Source organism: Nicotiana tabacum, chromosome 8, assembly GCF_000715075.1.
Source record: "Nicotiana tabacum cultivar K326 chromosome 8, ASM71507v2, whole genome shotgun sequence".
NCBI lineage: Eukaryota > Viridiplantae > Streptophyta > Magnoliopsida > Solanales > Solanaceae > Nicotiana > Nicotiana tabacum.
In genome coordinates, this window is record NC_134087.1 from 182837939 (window position 1) to 182851128 (window position 13190).

At 36.3% G+C, this 13190-nt stretch overlaps 3 protein-coding genes across 3 annotated transcripts; all 3 read right to left on the reverse strand.

The window, feature by feature from the left end:
- Positions 1-4037: 4037 nt before the first annotated feature.
- Positions 4038-5261, reverse strand: LOC142163435 (uncharacterized). The gene has a single exon (XM_075220720.1). It carries the CDS (start codon positions 5259-5261, stop codon positions 4038-4040), a length of 1224 nt encoding a protein of 407 aa, XP_075076821.1.
- Positions 5262-5612: 351 nt separating this feature from the next.
- Positions 5613-8323, reverse strand: LOC142163436 (uncharacterized). The gene is made up of 3 exons (XM_075220722.1): positions 7804-8323; positions 7396-7716; positions 5613-6166 (listed from the first exon to the last, which is right to left on the reverse strand). The coding sequence occupies exons 1-3, from the start codon at positions 8321-8323 to the stop codon at positions 5613-5615; spliced, it is 1395 nt and encodes a 464-aa protein (XP_075076823.1).
- A 3537-nt stretch (positions 8324-11860) lies between these two features.
- On the reverse strand, positions 11861-12925 carry LOC142163437 (uncharacterized). Its single transcript, XM_075220723.1, has one exon. It carries the CDS (start codon positions 12923-12925, stop codon positions 11861-11863), a length of 1065 nt encoding a protein of 354 aa, XP_075076824.1.
- Between the last annotated feature and the right edge of the window lie 265 nt (positions 12926-13190).

Consider the following 13190-nt stretch of genomic DNA (forward strand, 5'->3'; position numbering starts at 1 on the left):
AACTTTAATACGATATTGCAAAGACGTGAATAGATTAAGGGGTAAATCATAAAAATGAAAGGGTATGATGCAAATCAAAAAAGGTGTATATTAAGGGTGCGAAATGCAAAGCACTCTAACTATTGTGTATAATTCCATTATGTATGGGGTATAAGGTTTGATTCTGAAATTAGTCGTCGTACATAATGATTTAAATTTCGATAAATTTACCGTGAAATGAAAAAAAAAAATTGAAATTAAAAATGAGAAATTCCTACATTTTAAAACTATTTCACTCATTCCAATTTATGTGACATTTCTTCATTTGAAACATACAATAGAAAAGATTGAACACCGTTCCATTCATGTATCGACAACTTTCACATATTTTCTCCCGTCTTGCTTCCTCTTAAGGTGATCGAGTCTTTCTCATATATAAATTTCGCCTTTAGTAGTACGCCAGAAAAAGTGTAGGGACCTTTTCAGTATTAGCAACTGAGAAAAATTAACTTTGTGTATCAATTAAATATATAGATCCAAGAATACGTCAAAATCAGTTAAAAGTCATAAGTTAATTACTAGTAATAGTTTATGAATTTTCAGCTTACAATCACTTCTTTTTATATTTTATTCCTCATTTTGTTTTTTGGTAATCATCCAACACCTCTCCTTTCCATTTAGCATTAGCTCTTACCTGGATTTCTTCCTATTTCCACTTAGTCGACTCTCAATTTCCAACTTTGGGCCCAACTTTTGATGCTAGAATTGCCATACTTGGTCCAGACATCAAGTCAAGTCAAACTCCGGTTAGTGGAAACGGATTTGTGAATGACAATTAAAGAAATACAACGACTGGGACTGTCGATCATCAATGTAAGGTAGTAAAGCTGTAGCATGAAGGCCCATAAGCTAAAGTCCATTTTTCTTTGATGTTTAAGTATAGGGAAAATATAGCAAATATATATACTGTATTTATCATTCATAGTTATATTTGAATTTTGTAGCAAATTCACTTGTAGTACTGAAACAAGAGATCAATTATTTTGAACTGAAATAAAGGAACAACAAGCTCTTGTAACTCAATTGGTTAGAGTATCTTCTTATTAAAAGGAGGTCTTGAGTTTGACTCTCGACAAGAGCATTATTTTTCTGTATTTCTATATTTCGCCTTGTTTGTATTCGACATAATTTGTATTCATTGCGCATATGAACACAAGTGATACAAGCTGGTATAGGAAAAATAGGCAGATCCATAATTTTAAAACCATGGGTGCACTGTTGACTTTATTGTAAATTTGATGCTTATTATAATGTCAAAATGATACACAAAATTATTATTTTATTATTAACTTTTCACAATATTATCCAAAGTAATAACTATAATATTGTTAATCTACATTTGTGTCTTTCATCAATATTATCAGCAAAATTATCGAGTGATATTTGTCTTAAACTTTATTTAGCTTTTACCGTCAAAATTCAGAAAAAAGAGGAAAAGTACAATGTTAATAAGATTTAAGGGTGTATTTGTGCAAGTAACTTTAGAGTAAAAAGAAGCACGAAAATAAAAAGGCCTTAGATTATATGATTAACTAGGTAAATTGCCGGCGCTTCGCGCGTTCGTGAATGTCGTCATTCAATCGCACTCCTTTAATTATATTGTCATACAATGTCTCCTGGCAGGCATTGGACATGTACAAAATAATTTAAGAATACTTGAGAATCATGATCGCACATAAGAAATAAAATAATAAATTTGAATCGTGTTACATAGTGAACATATTAGATAATTATACACCAATAGTATAACTAATTTCTTTTGTACTTGAAAGTTTGCTAAATAAAACAGTAAAGAAATTTACCTTCCCTTCAACAAAACGTTTTGTTTCAATGTTATCCTTAACCTTTCTTTTTCCCTGCATAACCAACGAAAATAAAGCATATTTTCAGTGTACATATACATTTGGATTTCCATTTAAACAATCTATATCACAATACCTTTATTTTTTTCTTTCCTTGTTGTGTATTGCAATTCCAAATTCTCATCTGGAATAAACAACTTAGATACGGTATAATTTTCAAACCCCTCTTTAATATTGTAATTGTTTAATCGTAGCTTGAAAATAAATTCCTTGCCGCAAAGGCATTGGATTTGTGGAGGTACATTATTCCAGCATATGAAAAAAATCTAATTAGTACAAACATCTTGAAGAATTGTAATTTTAATTACAAAGAAGTAGAAATAGGGAAATAACATGTATTTCGGCACTGTATTCGGACTCCAACAACTTGGTAACGTTCATCCTGTTCATAAACATCTCTTCCTCTATGGGAATGTTATTGACATGAGAGCTTCCGATAGTTTGTGCACCAAAAAATGTATGACCAAACGTTTGAATCAAAGTTGTTATGTAATCTATTTCTAGATTTACATATATTTTGCTTGCGTATATCGTGGCGAAAGTAACCTCACCTGTAAATAGTGAATGCACTTTTAAAACAAACTTTAATGTATATTCAGAATATCAGTAATAAATTACATAGGAATGATTGATTAACATAAAAAATTACCATGGAATTGTTTAACTGTTGTAGGAGTAACTATGACAACCTACGGGCCAAAGTCGTTGTATAGAAATGGTTTGAACTTCTCTCCAAATTCTTCGTACAAAGTTCTTTTGATTTTGCAGAAATTTAATTGAGTAACAATCCATATGATTCATCTAATATGTAATCTAAAAATATATGCATAAACAACTTGGATGACAAAATAAAAGTACACAATAAATCTGGTTTTACGAAGTTAACCAAGTAATAAAATGTAAGAAGAGATGAAGAAATGACTGGCTGCTTAACAAAAGAAAGGAAGATACACCTAAATGTATTTCAAAAAATCTAAGAAGAGATGAAGAAATGACTTGCTTCTTAACAAAAGAAAGGGAGAAATACCTAAATGTATTTCAAATAGAACAAAAATGAATACTAACATCAGTTATACACCAATAGTATCTTTTGTAAAATCTTCCAATTCATTACAGTAAATACAAAATATATGAATACTAACATCAGTTGTGTATTAATTATTGCATAGCCTTCTCGGAAAAGTAATAATCTGCATTTTTGGATGGCTTAAGCACAACTGAAGCAGCACGTTTAATATCGTCATCGGTATTGAGAGCTCATTCCAGCATGAATTATCAATGGTAAAGTTAGTTATCCTGAAGCACAAACAATTTGAAATAATTGTAATGAAGTAACTATTTGTAAGATTGTATAAAGGTCATGTCACAATTTGGAAAAGACTAAGAAATACCTCGCGTGTCTCAGCAACCATAGGACGTATATTTTGGAATACCTCTTTGTAAACAATATTTTTAATGAATGTAGGATTTTCTGTGTCCTCGTCAGCATTTAGTATGGTTAATCCCTCTCTTGTTGTTACTCGGGAGACAGCCACATATAATTGACCATGGGTGAATACTTGTTTCGGAAGATACAAGCCGACATGGTTAAGAGACTGTCCTTGACTTTTATTGATTGTCATGGAAAAACATGGCGCCAAAGGGAGCTGCCTTCTGTTAAGCTTGAATGGCCACTTTGAATCGTTGGGAGACATTATGATTCTTGGAATTGTGACGCTGGAACCATTGTTCTTTCCGGACATGATGTTTGCGCTGACAGACCAATTTCCAAGATGCCTGACAATTAATCTTGTTCCGTTGCATAGGCCTTCTGTTTGGTTTAGATTTCTGAGAAGCATAACTGGGATACCTACTTTTAAGTGTATGTCATGATTAGGGATGCCAGGGAATGTTAAGCTATTTAGAAATTCGGTTGGGTACAACAGTTCTTCATCGTTAGTGTTCATGCTCGCTTTGCATACATTGTCAGAGCTGAAATATGTTCTTCCTTCACCTGGTATCATTTTCAGAATTCTATCGTTCAACTCATGTACCATATCATTTTTTGGCGTTAGTATTGCTCTTTCTTTCGGATATGTTAGGTCACTGTAATTTTGTAGGAGACATGGATAAACTGCCTCAACATGTTAGATGATTTCATGCGTATTCAGGAGGCAATTTGATTAGCTCCTTGTTAATATCGTCGTAAAATGATCCATTTCCAACCTGTAGCAACCATTTGTCAAAAGTAGCAGTTTGGTCAGCCTCGCAATCACTTACTTTTCCATTGCATAGTCTCATATTTTGCTTCAGTTCATATATTGTGAAAAATGGCCACAAATAAGAGGAGTTTAGTGATGCATCAACAATATCAGCTCGGGTACCCTTTGAAATAACTAGTAATATTTGGCGAAAATCACCACCACATACAACTGTAAGGCCTCCAAAAGGTTTGTCGGAGCTATTTTCATACCTCACTCGCATGATATCTCTCAACGTCTTATCTAATGCTTCAAAACATAACTTATTTGCCATGGGGGATTCATCCCAAATAATTAAAGAAGTTCTGTTGAGAAGTTCAGCTAACTGGGTGCCTTGTTTTATTTCACAAGTGGATTCTACAGTAACGTCCAAAGGAATATGGAAGCGCGAATGAGCGGTCCTACCATTTGGCAATAACAAAGCTGCAATTCCAGAAGTAGCAACGGGGAGAACTATTTTTGATTGTGATCTGAGGTTGGAAATTATTGTATTCCATAGAAATGTCTTGCTAGTACCACCATGTCCATTTATAAAAAATAATCGTCCTTGTTCATTCTCAACTGATGTTATTATTGCATCATAAGCTAACTTTTGGCAATCATTTAAGAGAGCGAATGATTTGTAGTGCAGTATTTTGAGCTCCTCTTTGTCATAGTCTAGCTCCTCATTGAGCAGACGGCTTCCCACATTTCGCAGTAACGTAGAATCTGGTAGCGGCATTCCATCTATGTCTTTCAAACTTTTTCCCATCTTTAATAGGATGGTTTCAATCTCAAATAATGTATATGCTTCTACTTGTTTTTCAGTTAACTGTAAATATTTCAATTGAAATCTATTTCTCTGTAATGATGTTATATCTTTTGATAAAATTCCACAGTTGTTCTTCCAAAATTTGCTTGAATCAGATACCTGACAGTAAATAAGTATCGTTACAAATAGATGTCTCAACTCATTTCCTGTCTCCCAAAGTGCAGCCTCGGCTAAGCAGTCATTCCACTCTTTATCATCATCTAATAATCCTAACGCGTAGCATGCATCTCTATAATTTTTATACTCCACTCCGTTTATTGTTCTGATGCTTTCATAGGAAGTGCTTCCTTTCACAAAGTTAAGCAGCATTCTCATATAAAAACATTCTCCACTTGCAGGATGTGCGAAGTAAATTCTACCAACTGCCTTCCCACTTTGCCTTCTATTCCAAGTTTTGTCCTTTGCATTCTAGACCCAACGCGTAGGAAAGTCCGAATATGTTAGCTCTCGTGCATCGTCATATCTTTTGTTCGACTCAAACCATTCTGTGAATTTTGTCTTTTCTATGTCCTGTCTGCTAATCACGCTTTCTGCTCGCTTTTCTTCTTCGAATATTATTGTGTTTTGTCCCTCTAAATGAAAAGGCAGACGCTCAACTGCCGGCTTTCTATAATGTATGTCAAATTTAAAGATCCTCCAGCAAGCTTCTGTAGCTGATATCTATCTGCAGTCTAGATTTTTTTTTATCTCATCATTTTCTGCAGCAGTATTCGTAGATTCTATAGTTGCAGTTGCTCTATCAGACCCTTTATGGACATACTTGAACAAGTACTTCACAGACCTTGAGTAATTGCATAATTCGACATTTATATGTGCATCATATTTGACAAGCAAATCCCTATTGCAAGGGACAACATATCTACTGTCTAAGTTGGCGCCATTTTTCTTGACTTGAGTACTTGTGTTCCTTATCCTATAAATAGGAAATCCATCTGAATCAAAAGTTGTTCGATCATTGAATTTCTTCGGAAAATGCTTCGTGCACTTTCCTTGCCTCATACATGGGCAATGTGGATTTAATTCTCCGCAAGGTCCATGCATCATAAAGTTCTTAACAGCATTATAACCGTCAGGATCAACATCCAAATCAGGTATTTCTGCTGCTATTATTCTGTCAATATGATCTGTGGAGGGGCTTTTTAATGTGGGATGCAGGAAGAGCAATATATGCGCATGAGGTAAACCTCTCTTCTGAAACTCAATTGTATATAAACCTGTAAATGAATAGTATAAGGTTATGGTTAGGATGCAGGTACAAAAGACATGCAGTACACATTCTTTTACCAACATATGCAGAAGCTATACTATGTAATTATTCTCTGTTTTTCGGCGGTAAAAAATCTCGTGGATTAAGATTGAGATTTAATCTGACGTGTCAAAAAGGATTTGGTGATATCAATAACAACTGCTGTCTATGTGCATTTGTGCTAAAAAAAGTTATCTAAACAAACGTATGATATGTCAATGATTCTTATATGGACATTGGCAGGACGTTTAGAGGCTCATGACAATTACTCCGTTGCCAATCATGGTGAATGGGGTGCTTATGGGTAAAGATTGTATACGAACGTACAATTTAATATCTACTCTGTTTTGGTATTAAGTCCTATAGTTATGTATTACGGGTGAAATTATTTTTGAAGCTTGGATCTGTAGCTAGGGTTGCTATTCAGACTGGGATAGTTGGTATAGTTGTGTGCTCGCCAACTCCTCAAGAGCTATGTAACTTCCTTCTAACTTAGTAGTTATTCTTTTTTTTTTCTTTTTTTTTACTTGGACTTGCCATCTATGACTTTCTTTTGAAGTTATCAAATATAAGTCTAATAGAACTTGTATATATGCATATAAATACATTTCATAATAGAATTATGTAAGATCGTCTAATTCAATTTAGTGAAAATAGCATCAAGTAGCATCGTTAACAGTTCAAAATATTTTTGTTGCTTATTTTTTCAAGATCCTTTACTATTCCACACATATGTATGATGCATTATATTGTTACCAAAAGTCAGATAAGCACATTGATGTGAATGCCATGTATATTGAAATTATGTACGACTAAGTTGTTGGATTATGACGAACTTCTTAAAACTAAAGCCTTAAGCAGAGGCGGATGTAGTTAGCAACGAACGGGTTCAACTAAACCCATAACTTTCGATGCGGTGTAAAACTTTATATGTAAAAATTCACTAAAATTGCAAAAATAGAGGATATGTACCCATAACTTTAAAAGTATAATGGGTTCAATGTTAAAAATCTTAAGAGTTGAACTCATATGATTTAAATCCTGGATCTGCCTCTGGCCTTAAGGATAAACTAAGAAATTATAGTTTTCATAACAATGAGAATTGCTAACATTCAAAATACCTGTTACTAACACTTGTTTCATGCATATTTATGTTATTAGTAATGTGTGCATTATGTAGTGAATGAGTTAACTTACATGCAATTATTTTTCCAAAAGGCTGCCTTTTTTTTAGATCTTGCATTAGCTGGAACAATTTTATTTGGAAAACTCTGCATATGATATCAACCCGGTTGTCATCGCTCTCTTGTCCAATTAAACGGAGCATTTCATTTATTTCTGGCCACTTTTGGTTGCAAGTGAAAGTAATGAACAAATCTTGATATCCCGCCCACCTACAAATTGCCATTGCATCTTGATAATTTTGTACCCTATATCGAGGTCCCCCAGTGTGTGAAGAAGGCAAGATAATGGTTTTCCCTATCATTGAACAATCAGAATCACCTCGGACAATAGCATCTATCAATCCAGAAAATAGATCAGCCTTGAGTTTTTATTTATTATTCCGGATGTAACGAAATCTTTCTTCTTCAATTGCCATGTAACCATCCACGGCGTATTGCTGCAATAGTCTACCAGCTTGTAGAAGAGTGTGCGCTTCGTTAAGTCTTTGGTGTATCCTGAAGCAGTAGAACTGTCTCATTGTCAATTTTTCTCTCGCGAAAGTTTTGTTGATTACATCTGTCAAAAGAATTCCAAACCTATATCCATCTTCACCATATGGGTGTATTAATAGGTAAGTCATAGACATGAAACTTGGGTGCAAATCTGTGATTCTTTGAAGTCCGTTTTTCCGATGTTCTACTATAACATCTCGCTGAAAATTTTCATCAGTAAGATCACCAATTACTAGTCCTGCAACTTCAGAGGCTGTGGGTATATTGTATTGCCGGCCATCTCTTGTCCTATCGGATAGTAGTCGTAGACGGAAAACAGATTCAGGATGTTGTTTATATCTATCCCTTGCCATTCGAAATATTTTTGCCAAAATATTATGCTCGTCCAGCATTTCGGATAAGCCCTGAACAATTTTAGGATCAACTTCTTCATGGAGCAGACTATTCATTCTGTTATGTATCTCATTTTCAGTATCATATATATATAGCTGGGCAAAGTGTGGTTTTTTTCCACTTTCCTGTTAAATTCTCATGATTAAACTGAAAGTGTGATTGAATTCAGAGAAAAGAAGAAACAGCTTGTGAGAAGAAGAGCAGAGGAGGAAATTTTCTTCTTCGATATATCTAAAATGAACAATGTACATCATATATAACTGCTTCCTACAGTGACCAACTAACTACTGCCAACTCATGTACAGCTATACATGTATTAAACTAATGGACTAACTACGATTACATTGATCTAAATATAGTTAAGTTAAGAGCACATGTGAGCTAAGGCACTGCTTGCGTGGACACCTCCTTTACGCCCCCTCAAGCTAGGTCCACTGAAGATGTTCTTCAGTCCTAGCTTGGACACCAAATAGTCATGTTGAAATCGCACAAGGCCCTTGGTTAGCAAGTCAGCTTCCTGTTCAGCAGTAGGAACATAGACAGTACTAATCAGCCTTTGCTGAACCTTTTCTCTAATGAAATGGCAGTCAATATCAATGTGTTTCGTACGTTCATGAAAAACTGGATTCGCTGCAATTTGAATAGCGGATTTACTATCACAATATATAGGAACAGGAGAGGAATGAGGAATGCCCAACTCCTTGAACAAACTTAGAATCCAAATCACCTCAGTGGATGCCAAACTCCTATACTCAGCCTCTGTTGAGCTGCGAGAGATGGTAGACTACTTCTTGGACTTCCAAGAAATCAAAGAGCTGCCAAACTTGACAAAATAGCCAATGACTGACTTGCGTGTGTTAGGGCAAGCAGCCCAATCTGCATCACAAAAGGCTGAAAGAGAGGCAGAGCAATTAGCACTTAGTAACACACCCATACCAGGACAAGACTTGACATATCTCATGACCCTCATAGCAGCCTCCATATGGGAGGACTTGGGTGTATGCATGAATTGACTCAAACACTGCACAGCAAATGAAATGTCAGGACGAGCGATAGTCAAGTAGAGTAGTTTCCCCAGCAAACGTTGGTATGGTCCAGGATCAGGAAGAATATTATCACCAACAGAGTTTGTATGAGCATCAAACTCAGTGGTAGTCAGTTTGAGATTAAGCTCCATAGGAGAGTGGACTGGCTTTGACCCTGCTAATGCCAAATCAGAGATCAACTCCAGGGCATACTTGCGTTGATGCATCAAAATTCCCTGGTCACTCCTAGCAAATTCAATGCCCAAGAAAAACTTGAGCTCACCAAGGTCTTTGATCTTAAAACTAGACTGTAAATCATCCTTGGTCTGTTGTATAAGCAAGATATCATCACCTGTGATTAACAAGTCATCAACATAGACTAGAACCACTACCAACTTTTCTCCCACTCGCTTGAGGAACAAGGAATAATCTAGGTGGCTTTGTGTGAAACCAGAGTTCTGCAATGTTGTTGTTAACTTGATATTCCATTATCTAGAAGCCTGCTTAAGTCCATAGAGGGACTTGAGCAGTTTACAGACTAAGGACTTATCAGTGGAATCATTGAACCCCTGTGGGATAGTCATATACACTTCTTCAAAAAGATCACCTTGCAAGAATGCATTGTACACATCCATTTGATGGATGGTCCAATGCCTGGAAGCTGCTATGGAAAGCACACTCCTGACAGTCACCATTTTTACCACAGGTGAAAATGTCTCTTAGTAGTCTAACCCTTCTCTCTGGTTGTATCCTTTTGCCACAAATATGGATTTAAATCTCTCTACTTCCCCAGTAGCCTTGTATTTAATCTTGTACACCAATTTACATCCAATAGCCTTCTTACCCTTAGGTAATAGGATAAGAGCCCATGTGTGGTTATCTTCTAAAGCCTTGATTTCAGACTTCATGGCTTTTACCCATCGCTTATCTTTAACTGCTTCTTGGTAGGTCACTGGTTCCACTTCAACAAAAAATTGGGACAAATAACTTTGATATTTAGGTGCAATGTGATCATAGGTGATCACCTCAGAGAGTGGATATTTGCAGTATCCTGCAGACTTTCCTTTAGTATGCTGAACATAATCCTGTAGCCAGATGGGAGGTTTTGACACTCTCCCTGATCTTCTAATATCCTGTCCAAGAGTGGGTAGATTACAATTAGGCACTGGAACATCAATAGTAGAACCAGCAACTGTGGGATCATCATCAGGGACTGAAGTAGGTGTAGCATCTGTGGAACAGGAAATCTCAGGTAAATATGGGGAACATGGAGCTGGTTGTGTGCAAGGTTCATTGTGTGGCATATGAACAGCCATAGGAGTTGGATCTGTAATAACATCCTGTCTAGGAATAGGAGTCGAATCAAGAAAGAAATCTGGTGAAGTAGTGTCTAAAGATTGGAATGAGAACACATCTTCATAAAAGACTACATCCCTGCTAATGAAGAACACTCTGTGTTCCAAATCCAATAGCATGTAACCCTTTTGATGTGTTGCATATCCCAACAAAACAGATCTCACTGCCTTTGGCTCAAACTTTTCATGCTTGATCAAGTTTGTTGCAAAGCATAAGCATCCTAGCACTCTTAAATGGGAAATAGAAGGTTGTTTCCCATGTAGCACTTCATAAGGAGATTTACCTACAACAATTGAGGAGGGTATCCTGTTGATAATGTAGACTGTTGTGTCAATGCAATGGCCCCAGTATCTAACAGGTAGATGTCTCTGAAATCTAATATCTCTGGTTGTCTCAAGTATATGCCTATGTCTTCGTTCAACTACCCCATTTTGCTGAGGAGTGTATGGGCAAGAACTCTGGTGTACAATGTCATGCAACTGAAATAACTCCTTGCAAGAATGATTGAAAAATTCTCCTCCATTATCTGATCGAAATATCTTAATAGGCTTACCATATTGTGTCTTGACCAATGCAATAAAGTTTTTGAGTAAAAATACTACATCAGATTTAAGTCGCATAAGGAATACCCAAGTCCATCTAGTGCAATCATCCACCAAAGTAAGGAAAAATCTCATGCCATTATGAGTAGGAACCTTATATGGACCCCAAACATCCATGTGTATCAAGTCAAAACTAGATAAACTTTTACTCTTACTAAGTGGAAATGGTACTCTAGTTTGTCTTGCTAATGGACATATCTCACACTTAGTCAATTGATTGATACAAGAGAATGGTATTATTCAGTAGGCTAGGAATCTTCCTAAGAACTTGCATTAGAACATGTCCTGTTCTCTTATGCCATAAATCTGCACCACCTGCTCCACTAGTTGCTGCAAATGCTCGATTTAATTTTCCTCCAACTGATGTAGAAAGAACATATAGTCCTTCCTCCTCTTTACCAATCTCATTCGCAAAGAGGTCCTGAAATACAATGCATTGTGGAAAGAATGTGACACAGCACTTCAAGTCCTTTGTCATTTTGGATACTGACAAAAGATTGAACTTGAACTTTGGAACACAAAGAACATCCTTAAGAGTATCACCTCCTGTAAGTTGGCATTCTCCCATGTGCGAAATTGTGGTTGAATCTCCGGTAGGCAACTGAACTTGTCATGTGCTTCCTACTGATTGTTTATTATGTAATAATTCTTTAGAACTAGACATATGATTCGTAGCTCCTGTATCTACAATCCATTTGCAAAGTACCATATTTTCACATAACTCTACATTGCCACAAAAGCATTTACCTGCCATGTGAGCACTGGCATCTCCAATAGAACTCTTGCTCAATAGTTGTAATAGTTGGTTGTACTGATCTTGTGTGAAGAACTGGGCTGGTACTGTCCCATTGCTTGTTTGTTGACTAGGCACCGGTGTGGTTTGAGATTGATCACTCAATAGGGCAGCATTTGCCTTTCCCCTTGGCTTGAAATCTGGAGGATAACCCACGATTTTGTAGCATTTGTCCTTCAAATGTCCTGTTTTATTACAAAAATCACATTTCATTAGTTTATAGCAATCTTTTCGAGTATGTCCTTTTAGATGGCAAAAGTCACACTCCAAACTATAATTTCTTCTTTGCTTGTTTCCTGATTGTGCAGTAAATAGAGCAGTAGGCTCAATATTCCCTGCATTTCCATAATTGGCACCAGTAATCATCCTCCTGCTTTCATCTTTAACTACCATGGCATATGCTTTGTTGATAGACGGCAAGGTAGGCATTAAGAGGATCTGACTTCTAGCTTGTTCAAAGCTATCACTTAATCCCACGAGAAATTGCAACAAACGTTGATATTCTAACTGCTCAACATACTCAGCTGCTGGAGGTGGTGGTAAAATGGAGTCATACTCTGCCCACAGATCTCTGAGCTTTGTAAAATAAGTAGAAACAGAACACATTCCCTGAGTCATAGTGAAGATCTCCTTGTGCAGATAGTATAATCTCGATCCATTTACTTCATCAAAACGTTCCTTGAATGCAGCCCATACTGTACAAGCATTAGATGAAAAGAGTACTCCAGTTATTAAATCTTTGCTAACATTGCTCATCAACCATGAGGTCACAATCGCGTTGCATCGATCCCACTGGTGTGCTAGACCAGATCCAAAATCCTCTTTTGAAGTTGATCCATCGACTAGACACAATTTATTTTTTCCTAACAAGGCTACCTTCATAGCTCAACTCCAGAGAGTGTAATTATCCATTCCAGTTAGTATAAGCCCAACCGACATGGATCCAGGTCCATCGGAAGGATAGATATAGCGGGTGATTATGATCGAGAATCATGGATCCTCCGGATGTATTGACTTCGTCGTTCGTAGTACCGCTCAATTCTTCAGAGATCGCTATGAATTAGGTCAAATCAAGGTGCTGAAAAACTGCAATTGCAGAAAATTAGGGTTCTAACGAATGCAGAAATGAGTGAATTCCTTCGAAGTT